Source organism: Lepisma saccharinum, chromosome 9 (assembly GCF_977018435.1).
Source record: "Lepisma saccharinum chromosome 9, izLepSacc3.1, whole genome shotgun sequence".
In the NCBI taxonomy this organism is placed as follows: Eukaryota; Metazoa; Arthropoda; class Insecta; order Zygentoma; family Lepismatidae; genus Lepisma; species Lepisma saccharinum.
The window spans coordinates 2,755,574-2,772,852 of NC_139237.1; the positions used below are offsets into that span (position 1 = coordinate 2,755,574).

Here is a 17,279-nt window from a genome sequence, read left to right on the forward strand (position 1 = left end):
CCTGTGCAACATGCTGGTTTGTGACACGCTTCGGTGCTCCACTCAGCATGTCATCCTTCGCAAAAGCGTTCGTTCCACTCCTGCACTCTTGCTTGGGACATATAGTGCCCCCATATATCCTTTCCATTCGTCAATGGATTTCACAACTCCCTACACCTTCCGCTGTCAAGAAGCGTACAACACCCCATTGCTCCTCTTTGGATGCCTCCATTTCGCATCGCAGTCAAACACGGAATGACTGGACACTGCCGCTGCTCAGTTAGCAGCCTTTGCGCATATCTTGCCAGACACGTAATGCCATTTAGCATAAAACCATGCACGTATCAGTTTCGTCACACCTGCACTTCTATTTTGGGCCCGTCGACCCATTTCTAACTACCATAGTTTTGGTGTAATATCCTCTGCCTCGTTATTTATTTACTGGGCCTAATATAATGAAAGTTCTGAAAAAAGTGTGTTATATGTGTATATTGCCATTGTGCTACATGAAACCTTTCCATTTTATTTTGCTACAACTGTCATAAAATGCAGATATCATTTAATCGGTGTACTGGTAAAAGGATAGGAATCCTTCATCATAATATCAACACTCGAAATATACTGAGACTTTCATTATTTCAGTTACCTCATAATTTGATTTACTAGTTAAAATTACACACATGTGCCAGCACTCAGGCTATTTGTCCTAGTAATTAATACAGAGGTCAGAGATCAACAGCAACATTTGATATTTGACAAATTGAAATGCGTGTTCATTAAATTAGGCACACACACACAAGATGTACTACGTAGATTTTTCAGCGAGAAATGCAGGCTCGACCAGGACTCGAACCTAGGTCCTCTCAGCATAATTTAACAAATTTACATCTCTACAATGGGAGAAACCAGGTAACGTCAAAGTCTGCAGTGTTTCAACAGTTTTCAACAGATCCCATTGCAGTAGCACTTGCAGAGACGATTCCACACAGGTAAAACAGAGCCAGTGAAAAATTATCAATGCCAGGCTGGCTCAGTAGCTCAGCGGTAGAACAATGACACGGTATATGCCAGAGACCCAGGTTCGAGTCCCGGTTGAGCCTGCATTTTTTGCTGAAAAATCTGAAATGTGTGTATTTACGAAAATTAATTTAATGGAGATTAAGTTCTGATCAAGAGTAAAAAGAAAGCCCCATATCATGCGACAAGTAAAATTTAATTTACCTGTAGGAAAATATGAGACTGTAGAGAAGCATTGGACAAAAGCAGGATAACAGATATATGAGGAAGTACTTGTGAATATTGATCCAGATGTGTAGTACATACAAAAGTAATTTCCTGGATTTCCCAGGAGAGAGGTAACTTGTCATTTGTGTACAACAGAGTCCCACCGTGTCTGCAATGAAGCCTTCATGCACCTCTTAGAACATGAAGTGGAGGTTACCCTAGATTTAAAAAAGATGAAAATGTATAACGTTTGTAAAAAGATTGTTGGTGGATTTGCAAACAGCAAAGTTTTGCATGAGATAAGCTTCTTCTCTTGTATAGCATACCACAGACCAGTGTCATGCACTGCATTGTGATTGAATCTCTAAAGAAAAAAGAACTAGGATCATATCCAATAGACTAAACAGCTTCATTGAGCATTGAAAGTTCTTCCATGGTGGAGTGGTTAGCGTACATCAGATGTGGTTACATCAGAGCCCAAAGGATAATATGACATAAAGGTTGTTTTTTTTTTTTGTACATGTTTTATCAGACCAGTCTTCATTACTAACTTCCCCAATAGCACCTAATGATCTTACCTTGAGGTGAAGAGGTCCTAGGTCCAGTTCCTGGTTGAGCCACATTGCACGTTGGACTCAGATCCCACTTTAAACTTAAATTCAAGCACCCACAAGCCTAACTGAGAGTAAAGTGTACTTTGCTCTCTAGTATTCATTCTCATTGTCCTAGTTAAGGGGAGGAGGTACAGTTACGCACCAATTGTGCATTTATTTCAATATCACCCAAATGGGCGCTGCTACTAAAATATAAACCTAGTTGTATCAAGAATATGTATGAATTTCTCTCCATGTTGCAAGTGGAAGCATTTTTTATGTTGATTATTAAGCTGGACACGATATTTAAAAAATATGATGAATAAGAATTTTCGGAATCCCATGCATTCCTTATGCAGGGTTCCTATGCATCCTGGAAAACCTGGAATTTTAAAATATTCCTTCCAGGCCTGGAAATTACTTTGCCCCATTTTATTTGTATGAATTATAATAAGTTTTCATTTAAAACAAGTCAGTGTCATGACAGTGGTTTATTTACTTATGTCACATTGCTGTGTACTGTAGTCATAGTTTTGTGCTAAGTTTTATTTTTGTGATTGAAGTATAATGCCCCGTGTTCTTGTATTATTTTGTATCGCTCAGAGGTAGAAAATATGATGATAATAATAATGGTTAAAAAAAAGGGGTTTGCTATCCTAAATATTCCAAGTTTTCTAAAGATATTATTCTTGTTTATTTGTAATACAAGATTGTATTTTTTATAAACTTATATATACTTGTGTTTATTTTTCTACCTTTGTATTTTTTCTGTATTATTATAAAAATTAAATAACCTTCATTATACTAAGAAATGAAATGTGTGGAAAGGAGCAGGTGGAGGGGAGTTGGGAGCCTGCATTAAGAAAACGTAAAACTTTTTTTTTTTTAATAAAAGAAAATATGTAATGATGTGTATTTTGCCATGGTTATTTGCCATGGTTACTTTGTACACTTGTCCTGGAGCAATTGTAGAAAATCCCTGAAAAGTCCTGGAAATGTCCTGGGGAAAATTGCATGTTTTTGTGTAGGAACCTTGTTATGGGGAATCAACTTCAACATCAAGTTACAGCTAATCAAATGGAAGTTTCGACTTTTCCGCTTGTCAAACACATCTTCAAACCACCCTCTTTTTGTTGATATCTTTTTCTTTTCCATCGGAAGTTTGATATTCCCAAGAGAACAAATCAAGTAATATTCCCCATAAGTCCAATGCATTTCTCCTTGTTGCCAAACCTGATGCACATAAAAGAGCTCAATTTCACCCTAAATGGAGTTAAAACTGACTTTGAAGGAGCTAGATTTACGAAGTGCTTCCTAGAGTAATGTTAGTTGTCAAAGGGGTGAGGTGCTGCTATTATGTTAACTCTAAATTGCTGATAATTTATTCTTAGTTTTCATCATCTAGATCCAGCAGCATCTCATGGTCGTATGAAATCGAAAATAAAGGATTTCCCGATAACAATATTATGCCAATTTCACGTCACTATTAAAAATGTGGCTGGGGATATAAGAGGGGTTGGCGTGACACAGCCAATATAACAATATCACGTCATGTGCAAAATGTATAATCATGACAAAAGTTGGTCTATGTGGGCCGGAACCAGTGTTGGCATCTAAGTGGAGCTTGGGAGCAGGTGCCCCAGTTCATAGCCAAACAAGTGCATAGAAGAGCCAAACCTGGATCCAAGAGAGCTAAGTTGGCAACGCTGCCATGGGGGAAGAGCTTTGGAAGATCCCGTGGAGACTGGGAGGTGTACAATAAAGAAAATGCTCCTGTTATATCACAGAAAACTTTAGATACTAATGTAGACACTAAATGTACTTACATATCCACAAAACAGTTTATTTTCATTTAGATAATTTCGTTTACCACTGTCACCATCCACATTGGAACTTGTAGTCATCTGCATTGTTATGCCAGTTGCTGCTAGGTGCGCTGCTATTGCTGGACCATGTTCTGGGTTATCTGTCGGTATTTGGTCTTACTTGTTGAAGTAGCAGAAGCCAAATGTGGTGAGCTTGTCCACTTGTTTAGTTCATGGAGGAATTGCAGAATGGCATGTGCTTCCTTGATTTTTGAATCTATTAGATTGTGTGCTACGTGTTTGGCTGACACTTTCTGATTTGATGCTTGTTGCATCTGATGGGTTTTGCTAGGCTGGTGGTGAGTTTTTTTCATTCAATAAGTGCTGTTTAATTCTTTCGTTAATGAAATGGATAGTGCATTGCACTGACACTGCATCAAAAATGTACGACAAAAAATTAAGGAAGCATACAGCAATATGCATTTTCCCCATGCAGTAGCCATGGATAGTGAAGAAGTTCACCACATGGCTTCTGTTAATTCAGCAAGTAGAAGCAAACATTGACAGCAGATAATCCAGCAACAGCAGCCACTGACATGACAATACAGACCAGAAGCCAGCCAAACAGATGTGAATGGTGACACGGGTCACCGGAATTAATCAAACAGAAGTAAATCTTTTCACAGATATGTAAGTACATTTTGCGTGTATGTTCATACTAAAATACATTGATTGAGCACATGATTCATTGCTTATAATTTTTCTTCAGTTCAAGAACTACAAAAAATTATTACATTTTAGAAAATTCTTCCTCATATTTTGTGTTCGGCATTTAGCTTAAGCCATGATTAAAAAAAAAAATTGTTTTGCATTATGATGTGACTTATATTACACAAATCTTACAGTTAAAATTGAAGGCAGTCAAACAAAGAATCAGCAGCGTTCTCCCTACTCTTGATGATGTCATATTAGACACGGTGGCTAATAAACTCTTGGATTCTGGCGTTGAGGAAGAAGAGGACTTGCGCTACGTCCAAGAATGTGACCTATTGAGCATACTGAAGCCAGTCCAAGTGAGGAAATTGCTAGGAGCATGGAAGGGTGTAGGTAAGTTGCGCCCGTAATATTTTCTGTACTTTTTTTTACCTGTTAAGAAATTAAACCTGGTAAAGCACTTTGTAAAAGAGATTCAGGCATTGAGTAAGGTAATGTGGCTTTTGATGCAGGCTCAAATAACAGACTGCAGGCTATAGTTTATTAAATTTAGATTTCTTTTGCATGCATTGCTGCACTTTCTGTGCACGTCCACACTGCAAGCTTTTCACGACTGTCGTTACTGTGTTTCATTGTGTTAATAGCTTACGAGCAGGAGCATGTATTGTAGGCTAGCTGGGCTCTCTCTGAAGCCTGAAGCCCACAGACTAAAATAGATGTGAAAGCTTGATGAGAAAATGTGGATGCAAGTGTTCATTTCAATAAGATGATGATGCTTCAGGAGTTGGCAACCTGTCCTGACTTATTTTGGAGAATTTCCTCCCTCATTCTGGCCAAGTAACATGGTCTGTCCTTTCCTTCCTGTGAAAGCCCACGAGCACAGCCAGAGTGTTTCCAGATCCCATAACTCGTTGCCAAATTGAATGGAAAGAGGCAGGCTTTTGCAACGGTTGAGTATGTGGAGCTTGTAAGCTCACGTTATAAAGGTGCCTAGCTAGTGGCATAGGATAGTTTCCCGTGATACCCGGACATAAAAAAATATTCAAGTCCTGTAGTGAAAAGAGCATAATGTACAGATGGGGGACAAAATAATACGAACACCTGTGAATGTAGAGAAAATCTTTATTAATAGGGGGTTGGACCACCCTGTGACTGAAGTACACTTTGTATGCGACGTGGGATGGACACATAGATGTCATGCACAATGTTTAAGGGAATATGGAGCCATTCTTCCTCCAGAGCAGTCTCCAATTCCGAAAGTGTGGCTGTAGGCGGACTTCGAGCATGAAGTTTGGACTCCAAATATCCCCACAAATGTTCTATAATGTTCAGGTCAGAAGACTGTGGGGGCCATTCAAGATGTCCTACTTCATCGTCATGTTCTTCAAACCATGTTTGGACAGACCCAGCTGTGTGGATAGGAGCGTTGTCGTCTTGAAAAAGCGGACGCTCCCCAGGAAATAAAGTCTGGACAAAAGGATGGAGATGATCCCCCAGAATGCTGCAATAGTGACTGGCGTTGATCTTTCCATACAGAAAAACAAGTGGTCCCACACCATGCCAAGATATCGCACCCCATACCATAATGGACCCACCTCCATGCTTCACAGTCGGCAAGAGGCAGTCAGGATGAAATGCATCTCGAGGTGTTCTCCACACATAAACGCGCCCCGTGGTCTGAAATAACGTGAATGTTGATTCATCAGACCAGATGACTTGTTGCCACTGCTGTGGGGACCAACTTCTGTTAGCTCTGCACCATTGGCGTCGCTTGACAGCATTACGTGATGTCACCAATGGCTTACGAATTGCCACTCGGCCATGAATGTTTGCAGCATGGAGTTCCCTTTTGACAGTTTTGGTTGAAATGGGGTCCTGGAGATGCCTGTTCATTTCAGATGTTATCTCGGATAACGATTGCTTGTGCTTTCGGGCCACTATGCGCTTCAACACCCTCCTATCCCGAGCAGCAAGCTTTGTCTTTCGTCCACTGTTGTGCTTTGAAGACGCCATCTTACCTTGTGTTGCGTACGCTGTCATAACGGCTGATACTGTGCTCCTTGCACACCCAACAAGCTTTGAGGTTTCAGTCACCGTGGCTCCAGCTGAACGTGCTCCAACAATCATGCCTCTTTGGAACTCTGTCAGGTCTGACATTGCAGCGCCTCTTGAGACCGTACGATAGACGAATGTACCACCAATGACTGCTGTTGACAGACTAATACCTTCCCCTTCACAGCCACTAGGTGGCAGACTTCAGTGCCAGGTGGTGCTGCTGTACTGCCGGTGTGAAATGTGGCATACGTTTTCACAGGTGTTCGTATTATTTTGTCCCCCATCTGTATATCCACAGGCACAACAGACAAGGAATGAACTTTTATTGCAAACGTGCTCCATCTTAACTTCTCATTGTATATCGTTTACTTGTGTTTGTCAGGAAACTAAATCAGGATGATTTGAATTTCTCTGATAAATAACTGGAAGAATAAATTGGAAATATACTTTATTTCAAAGGAGTGGCACAGTCAGGATTCTTCCTTGAAGGAGGCTGAGGTTTCGTTCAGCCAATTATTTAGTGCATGCCTTTTTGTATTTTTGGCTTGATGTAATTTTTAAGAGTACAATTACATTACGTATATACGTACACATACAGTGTGTCCCAGAAGGTACTGTACAACTTTGATGTCGCACAGCACAACTTGCAGTTGACCTAAAGAAACATACCATGCCCCATTTGATTTCACAAGGCATGAAGTTTTATTGTGTATTAGTCCACTTCAACACGCACACCTCTGGTGGTGCGTACAACGTCTAATCGTAACTCCAACCCTGACCATACCCTCTGTAGCATATCCCTGTCAACTGAGGCAATGGCAACCTTATTCTCGGCTTCGAATCTCAAGATCGATGACAGGAGTTCTGTATGCTTTGTCTTTGGCATAGCCCCACAAAAAGAAGTCCAGAGGTGTAATGTCAGGGAATCTTAGAATGCTAGGCAATTGAACCATCTCTTCCAGTTCAATGTGTTGGAAATGTCCTGTCCAGGATATCTCTCACGTCTAAGGCAAAGTGTGGTAGTGCACAATATTATTCAATAACTGAGAAAAAACTTCAGGTGTTGGTGAATCACCTACAACAAAGTATATTCCTCTATGTCAATTACAAGTTGTGCTTTAAGACATCAAAGTTGTAAAGTACCTTTTGGGACACAGTGTACATTCAAGAAATATAAAATTGGGAATTGTTTGTAATTGAACTGTGAGTGGGAAAAGTGCTTCAGCTTCAAAAGCCATTTCCGTGGCTGTGCCAGTCCAACATTGAACGGAAAGTCATTCACAATTGTCTATTAATGCTAATAGTAACTAATACTATATTCAACAGATAATTTCAGTGCTGAATTGTACTTTTAGATTGTCACTGTTGACCCAGCATTCAAAAGGCCAATTGGAATCTACGGGAAAGAAATAGGGTGGCGATTGACTTAATTCACTGATCATGTGTCAGCCAATGGAAGAACTTGATCCTCAAAAGGTTGTTTTCGCGCCCAGAGAATTTGCTTTGTATGTTAGTGGATTTCAATTATTATTCATAATTTTATCGATGCTATTTCTTTTTGATAAACTTTTCATGAAACAATAACTTGTTATCTTTAATGTGCTAGTTGACTCGTACAATGGAGCTAACTGTGATTGTTGATCTATCTTTAAAGTCCATGGAAAGTTTTGTTTACTTTTGTAGAAGAGAGGCTCTTTCTGTCCAGAGAATTTCCATTCTGAATTGTCATTGTTGGCGCACAGCATACATTTCTTAAATCAAATTACTCCATATCACATCTCATCTGTTGAATTTCTAGGATTGTACAAAATTTCAAGAGCACAAGAGTCATGTGGAGAACATTGCGAGGCCCCAACATTGCAGGTGTATGTAGTGCTGCTATGACGTTGGAACAGAGTATTAAACACGTACTTAGTTGGCTTTGGAAACAGGCTTACACAAATTATCCTGGCTGGAGGGAGTGCTTCATGCAAATTTTCTTATCTACTTGAGCACTGATTCTTGACTTCACATACTAAGAAAATATAAGTCTAAGTCAATATAATATAAGTCAACCCTTGGCAAACTCTTTTGAGACGTTTAGGAACACTTTTCTAGAGAGAGTAGGCAACACTTCCTTGGGGATTGGTTTTTCCTTCGTTGATGTTTTCTACAAGTAAACGAAAAGAACTAAACTTTTTGACTAAGTTTGAGAGGGTGGGAGAAACAGGGGTTTTGTCACAGTAGGTTAGTCTGTTGTAAAAGTGTTACATAGAATAGAAGTTAGGATGGATCGCTGTAGGACACCAGTTTCCAGTCGTAGTATGTCGGACAGAGGGGGCATTTCAGTGGCATGCAGGAAGTGAAAAATTGTAAATATATTTTGATTAACTTAAGACCAGACCATAGTGAACACTAGCAAAGGCTTTAGTCAGGTCAAACTAGCAACAGCAATACTGCTATTGTCTTGTCCATTGATCAGGATGTAAGGGGCAATTCTTCTATGTAGTAAATACAATTGTCAACTTCACTTCCAGGTAGTAAGTACACCCTGGACTGCATTTTGCATACTAACGAGGCTCTGGCATCTGCACCTACGGCCAGTATAATCTTTGTACGACTGTTTTTGCATTGTCCTGTGTCTTGTCCTCATGCGTGCTGAGTGCCCCTTTACAGTCTCAGCTTTTAACCAAAGTCAGAATATTTTAATATTTTAGTTAACTACAGTACAGTTATTTTAGTCATGGTAAGGGGCTGGACCCTGTATAACGTGATGGGTTCAAAGTAGCCTTTAAGTACTGACGCACCCAAAAATTCAAATTCAAATTCTTGTCTGTTGATCGGAGAAAATTTTCCAGTGTTTTTGAGGAATGATTTTGCTGTGATTTGTACTGGATGGAAATTGGATTGGCATTATGGGAACAGATTTGGGTGATTACCATTGTGATAAATTTGTTTGTAAACAATTTTTCTAGCGATTTTGTAAAATACAATCAAAGGTAATTTAGGGATGTTGTTACATCATTCTTTCGTACTGGAACAAAATGTGCTATTTTACAGCTAATGGAATATTGTTCAGTTCAGAATGAAAATTTTGTATTCAGGAGATAAAATATATGCTGCCGTAAAAGTTTAATATTCACAGGAGCTGCTGCGGTAGCTGAGTCGTTAGGGTGTCTAACCCAGGCTCGATCCCCAGCGGGGGAGAACTGTGATTTTTTCCACCTGTTGAAGCTGCTCTGGTGCCCACCCATCATCATATAAAGTTTGTACCTGGAGGAAACTCTGGGAGTTAAAGGCAGCCAAGGGCATGGTGCTGATCACATCACCCCCAGCCTCAGGTGTGCACACCCCTGTATGCCTTCATGGCATAGTGCAAGGCACAGAGGAACACTTCACTTTAGCAGTTTAATATTTTTTGTTTATATTTCATCATTATCAGAAGCAATTTATTGTATTTTATTTACTGCTTTAATTGTGTCAGTTTTGTTCGTGAAGGCAGAAAGTTGGCATACTGTTATTTAATGTGTTCCAGTCAAAGAATTCATGTGTTTTATTTACTGTATCTTTTGAAGCATACATTTTGCTTCAAATTATCTGAAGGGCTGGATGGACTGCATTGCACTCTCAGTAAGTTACAGTCATCCAGTGTATCATGTTTTTGATGTGTGTATATCACGATATCAAAGAGTGCTATGAGACACAAACTGAACTTCGAGATTTAAATCACGATCTGCCTGTGCAGGGATGCCCAATCCTATTATCCTCGTAATTTTGAGGGTATCCTTTGTGCCTATTTGTCCCAATACCAACTCTCTCTCACTTGCCTACCGTGCAGTAGCTTTGGCGTCTATTATGAATCTCAATAAGCGGATCCTAACCACCGAAAGGAAGAAAAACTTTAACACTAAATTTATACTAATTAAGAATAAATATATGTATAATTTAAATTTAGTCTGTTTATTTATTCATCACCCTGTACCTTAGGTGTTACTCCAGCCAGATAAGGAACATATACTAGTAATTCTCTGTTTTGACTCAAACTTGATTCAAACTAGAGTTAGACTCTGTAAATATTAAAGTATATTTTCCTTCTTGTGTTTCCTGAGTGGTAATTGACTTGCCATAAAGGGTTCAACCATAACTATGTTCAAATACTGAAAATTTACTATTGGCGAGAGGTGAACCAAATAAAATTCAACCTGAATAATTAAGTATACGAATATGTGCAATTTCCATCCAGCACCTGAAGTTACCCTCACCTGAAAAGGAATCTCATGGTTATATCACATGCATAGCTGATAACTATGTGACAATTACTTTTGTCACCAGTCTTTTTTGTACTTTATGTGAGTGTATTTTAGAATTTCGTAAATACTCTTTAACTACTTTCTGTAGCCAGTTGTACTTTTTGGCTTTTCTTGGATTTTCGGTTCTAGACGGCGAGGGTAGGAAAACAATACCGATTTGTGGAATTTTTGACACTAAGGGTGACTTTTACTTGTCCAGCAATAGGAACAACGTCCAAGCTGCCGACCGAGGGGGAGTTCTGTCGCAACACGTGTGAGGACTGCTCTGTTTTTTTTTCTTCACCCCCAAACCTCCCAAGTGGACAACGAGCCTGGAAGAAAGACCACCGTCCAGCATTTTTTCTAAGCTAACGAACTGCGAGGCGGTTGATTTTTGAAGTTTCAAGATTTCCTTAAATACCCCTGGACTCCAGAGGACCGACACAGTTTAGCGCCATATTCAGACCGAACACCATCTCCGCGTCACTTTGCGCGAGTTACGGAACTTTGCTTTGTTTTAACCTTTCGACCGCGTCGTGTTAATTGCCGTGAGTGTGTGATCACAGTGACAGTGCCAGGAATTGAGGCCGTGTTAATTACGTGTTTCACGTGCTCCAGTCGTGTTTTTCCCCTTTTTGTAAGGAGGGACATTGAATCAATATGGGCGGCTGAAAACTAAGAGGGACGGGACCTTCGGGTTTCCGATTACTGCTGCCATGAAGCCAAGAGAAGAAGCCAGGGCCCTTGCTTGACTATACGACGCCTTAAGTCAAGAGAACCGCACCACGACGCTTGCATAACGGCATCTGAGATGAAAGCCACGCCGCAGCGACAACTCGCATTGCCAACCCAGATGAGAGACGAAAGTACCACAACGGTGAGACGGATGTTACGCCGAGAAAAGAAGAAGAGATAGAGAAAAGAGAGAGATGAAACGACGTCCGCCCTTAGACGACCCGACGCCCTGCGTATCCCCGAACGGCCATTGAAGCCACGATCGGATGCAACGCCCCGAGCAGACAGATGGAAGCGAGGTGCTTTTTCCACCCATCTTCGTCGCCGCGATGGAAAATAGGAAGAAAAATGAATGTTACGTCTAAGTCGAAGAGACAGTTTTTGCCCGCCAGGAGGACAGACTGGCATAGCCACGAGTATCGTCGGGACGCCGCAACGAGGACCACGCCGCCATTGAGTCGGTATAGTATCCTCCAGTTATTTCTTTATGTGTGAGAGTGAACATTTGTCCACCTACGTCGCCACTGGTTCGTCATAACACAAAGCGAGATGAAATCGAACAATGTTGCCTGCAATTACTAATTATTTTGGCCAATCCAATCAAAAGTACTATAAATCTTCAAAATTAAGAACCTATTTCGCTCACCCTTCGAAATTCTATAAACGTAAAGACCTACGATTTGTTATTGTTTTCCTATTCTCGCCGAGTATTTATATAATTAATTATTTGACTTTTACCGTGCTCTTTGATATATATAGGTAGTAGAAAACTAGGTACTAAATAGTATAGCCGACTTAATCATTTTTAATATATTCTAGTTTATATTACAGTTGTTTGTATTATCAGCACTCGTGTACTTGTAATAAAGTTAATTTCCTCTTGTCACTCATTTAGTGTATGCTAATTCTTTTTGCATAGTAGTGCCTCAACAAGTGTAATGTCAATTATTATTTACTTTTGGAAACTATGACGCCTAGCTAATTGCGTCTCGTATGTGACAGAGCGCTAGCCGCGCGTATTTACATTGAAAGCAAGCCTAAGGGGCTAATAGAAATCTCAAATTCGAAGGTACACGGGAGATAAACCAAAGAGGCGGTTAGATATTTTATCATGTAATGGTATATTGTGTTCACCCCTGCAGCGTGTGTGTGTGTGTGAGTGCATGATGGAATGAGAGCGAGGGGATATGTACAAGTAATGTGTTATATTATCATTGTTGTGTTTATTTTTGCCGAATACACGTATATATTCGTTATCCTACAGGTGTTTTTGATTCATTTATATGTATGTATAGATGTATATCCTCGTATGGTCGATATTTTTTTTTTTAGTCCTGAGTTTGAAGCTGTATAGCTTGTCTCCATTGACCAGAAGGGTTATAGTTTTTTATTATTACGACGGTTATTATTATTATTATTATTATTATAAATGAATAACAGCACCACTTTATGCACGACGTGGCTTACCGCCGGAGGTGTAAATAACCGACCCGGTGACATGAACCTGGAATTAAACCGTTAGCTGGTGGTAGGATTCGTGTTTCCTTAACCGGAGACGCGAACCAAGGACCGACGACCGTCCAATCGGGCGGCCGCGGAACCCTTAACCTACGGACCAGCGGTAGAGTTGTTTGGCACCTCGAACTGGGGACTTCGGTCTCCTGGACGAATGGTCAAACCCTTTACAACTAGATACTGTGATGTAATATTATGGTGAAATGTAAAGCTAACAGACGTTCAAACTATTTCTTCTGTTGTGAATATGTTAAAATTACATTTAAGCCAAGTACAATATCCAAGATTATTTAATCATCCATGCATTACAACATATATTAGTTATTTTCATGAAATTTCACATCACCTTTCAATACTAGTGTGTAAATTCCCATCAGGTTACCTTTTGTTAAAAGGTACCTCAGTACAACAAATTATTCAAAACTTGGATCCGGTTGAAACTAATACTTGAGCAAAGAACAAACCAGCTGGTGCATGCATTGCATGAACTGAATATAAAAACTTGTTCCTGCAAATAGTATGACTTCAAAACTAACTCTCTTCATGCAACAAATTGGAAATTCTTATAATACTCAAATGGTAGTTGCCTATCACACTGTAGACAATTTAAAAGAATTCAATCTGATAACTTTCACCTTTATTTTTCTCAAATACCTCGTCCGAGCATTGGACTGGACTTGCAATGCTTTCAATGTTCTGTTGTGCACATTCAAAATAAAGATTTCGTCACGTGACGTTTACCCACTAGAATGTACTATTTATCGAAGTTAATTTAACGTTCCATTAAGTACTGCTAGCAGTATCTATCTAACATAATATCACCTTGCTTTCTTATCACTAAATTTCGCTCGTGAAATACAATAGTTATCACAATGGCTGCATGCGTTAAACACGATACGTCACTCGGTTATCGATATAATGCACTGTTTTATATCTTGATATATTACGTTCAATTGAGCTGTACAGCAATTTTTGCGAATATACGTGATTCCACAAAACTTGTATTCCCGTCGCGATTGTGTAAATGGTACTAGTACCTGACGAGTTTGTCATGAGCACTTCACTGTGCGTATGGAAACTTCTTACCTTCTTGATGTAGGTAGCCAAAGCAAAACAGCTTTCTTACCGTTCCTTCACTTAGCTAGCAATAGCCCACAAAATCACTTCTTCTTGGATTTTGATGCCTAATAGCATCAATAGGACTTCAGGATCACGGACGTCTCACTATCATTTGATTTACTTATCTGCAAATCTGTGAAACCAACACGCCAAGTTTTGCTGCAGTTCACACCATCCATCTTCCATTTCGCTCTCTTTCCAACCGACGCAGTTCCTTTCTCCCAACAAGCCCTTCTCCGCTTGGATTCTTCCAACTTCCGCCAGCGATAACACACGCAACCCTTATTTGCACCAAATTATTACATAAGGTAGTACGTGTGTGTGTTAGGGTACATTTAAGTATGTTTTAAATCAATTTACACTACTTATACACTAAAAAAATCTATATACAAGCGAAAATAATGCAATGCCTTTTTATCCATTTCCTCTCATGGATTTTTGAATACACCTATTTCACGCCAAATCAGCCGAATTGTCCCTCATTACATATTATTTACTTCAAGATTCTTTATACAACTTTCGAAATACAGGTTACATGATTTTCAAATTCCCAATAAATGAACAAAGTAATCTACATTAAAATTTATTACATCAAACACAGCAATAATAAGATTTTGCTTTCTTTTTGCAATTCTTTCAAATGGTGACATCTAGCGAGCACATTTAGCATTATACTCCCGTGCTAACAGATTGCCTGCAAACACCTACCCCCTAGTGAGGAATCTGTTCACTAGATGTGCATTAATTTTACGGGCAAGTAATATTAAATCATGTGTTTATTTAATTACCAAGAGAAACCCATTTAGCCATTTAATTCTTGAATGTGAAAAGTATTTATTACCTCGAATGCAATTATGACCTAATATCATCATATGTACCAGGAAAGTGGTTGATTGTGCGATTACAGTGAATTGCAAGAAAATAAAGAAATCATGGGGATGTTGATTCCAGTTTCTGATGAAATTGGCATATTAGAATTGGTACCAGAATCTGTAAAGTTATGTATTTAATCCGATTCACTTACCCTCTTTTCTTTTTCTCTTTTCAGAATTAATAAAAGGGGACATATCACTCTCATTTAATGTGGTAGATGTTGCATTGTTTCCTTGTAAGGAGAAAGCTAAGATTAATTGATTGATTTGGTGTTTTAAGTCCACTTTGTGCACAGTAAGGCTAATCGAGACTTGACCTACAGTTTAAAGTGGGATCAGAAAGCTAAGAAATGTGGGCTATTTCTTCGAAATGAAATGAAGTCAATCTTCTCATTTTATTCCATCTGCCAATGTAAATGCTCTGATAAATATGAAATTTTTGTGATATTTACATCCAAAATACCTGAAACATATTTATGAAATAACCATATATCAGAATCAGTTAATATGGAGCTTGGAAATCATTGAAAAAATTATCATGATATTAGTTTGACGCTTTGTCACATTGCTAGTGGTCATTTTTATAGTTTACATTATCTACTTGGGCTCAATTTTTTTACAACTGTATATAAGAAAGTAAAATTAATTTTTCAGGTCACGGAATTAATGTTACTCTGTATGTAGTAATTAAGGTGTGTCATGAGAGAGGAAGATTTTTTCCCCCCATTGTTTTTCCATCCTCAGTACTGACATTAACTCATAAAGATGGACAAGCAATTATCAATACGGTTCAATGAAATTTAACAAGTGGAATGATTATTATTATTTTTTTTTGTTATTAACAATGCATAAGCTGCTGGATTAAAGTCATTGTAATATTCTCTTCTGCTTTTCCCTTCCAGGAGAGCCATCCGAAGAAGTTGCATCTCCAAAACAGGCCCCAGCTGCTGCGAACACCACATTCACTCCAAAGGCAGACCCTCAATGTTCAAACGTAGACCCAAACTGGCCCTATACATTCCAGGTGCCATGGGATTCCATGCCGAGAGCACTGATGAATGATTTGCGAAGGAACCGAAGGCCTGCCCCCGGGGCAAGAAGGCAAATGGTGAGAATTATCGTGGACCACATCCACAGAATATGTAGAAGGCCGCAGAAGAAGCAGATGGAAGTTGTCGCAAGGGCAATAACTCAAGAATTCCCCGAATGCTTTCAAGATAGGATAGATGGCACGGTGGTGGGAACCGGCTTTCTCTCTCTGCAACGGCAGTTAAGTGTGCGGTCAGAAAATGCAAACAGGAAAGCGGAACATGGAAAGAGAAGTCGGAAGATGCCAGCGTGTGAGGCCAACGTTGCACGTTGCATCGGCAGGAATAGGTACGGCTGCGTCAACTGGCAGCCCAGGGAACCTGACGAGGACGACTCAAATGCCGTAGCATTTTACAGGCAGAGGTGTTTGATTAACTCCGGAGCCTCTATACCCGAGATACAGGAGAACGATCCGGGGCTCTTTGATGGCCAGGCCATTCTTAGGCACTTCACAGAACTTGTGAACATCGACATCAAGCAGACTTTGAGAACCGCATTCAGCACCAAGGGGCCACGCCTTGTTAAATTTTTGAAGCTTTCTTGTTTGAATCTCACGCAGGAGTTATGTCAAGATGTGGAACACAATGATGAAGACTTTAGGAACCACCCTGCCATATTATTGAAGCTGCTCCAAGCATATTTTCAAGAAGATGATGTTCTCTTCAGATACGTGGAGGTATTTAAGATTCTTTAACTATTTAATACCAATCTTTGTTCCATGCTTGAAACCTAGAATACAGTAGAGTAGTATTACTTTCATCACTGAATGGGCTTTCTTATAAGTTATTATTTTCAGTAATCGTAAATTGAGTAAGATTTTTGTGTGTGCTTCTGTTAGATGTTTTCTTTATTTTGCCAAGTTGTCTCAGATAAGTTTATAAACTTTTATTAGGAAGAAGTTCATGTATTGGAATCAGAATGTTCCTTACAAACTCACTCATTTTCTCTCTCTCTCTCCCCTCTCTGAATTAAGATATTTAATTAATTTTTTAAATTAAATTAAATTAATTAATACTAGGGCTGAATTGATACAACTTTGATGTGATAACAATGCTGATACTCTGACCAATTTCCATTAATACTGAGATTTGAGATTCAAATTTATACTCCACGACAAACTTAAATGTGAATCATAAGGCATGTGAATGTGACTACCACATGACCATGTGGGTGTCCTTACAGGAATTAGCAACGTTGAAGGAGCGTGTGGTACCCACATACCTTTCCATGCCTTATCAAGATTCAAGTAATTGCTTAACTGTTCACATAACAACAGTTCGTAATTATTAAAGATAAAATATAGATTTTTAT

The 17,279-nt window shown here is 39.3% G+C and overlaps 1 protein-coding gene across 3 annotated transcripts in view; it reads left to right on the forward strand.

Moving 5' to 3' along the window:
- LOC145992589 (uncharacterized) overlaps window positions 1-17,279 on the forward strand; it is a 54,374-nt gene that overhangs the window by 19,773 nt on the left and 17,322 nt on the right. For all 3 annotated transcript variants that reach the window (XM_083128944.1, XM_083128946.1, XM_083128945.1), the window contains 2 exons: window positions 4,507-4,708; window positions 15,782-16,644. In XM_083128944.1, coding sequence (XP_082985070.1) covers window positions 4,507-4,708; window positions 15,782-16,644 — 1,065 coding nt within the window. The remainder of the gene's footprint in view (window positions 1-4,506; window positions 4,709-15,781; window positions 16,645-17,279) is intronic.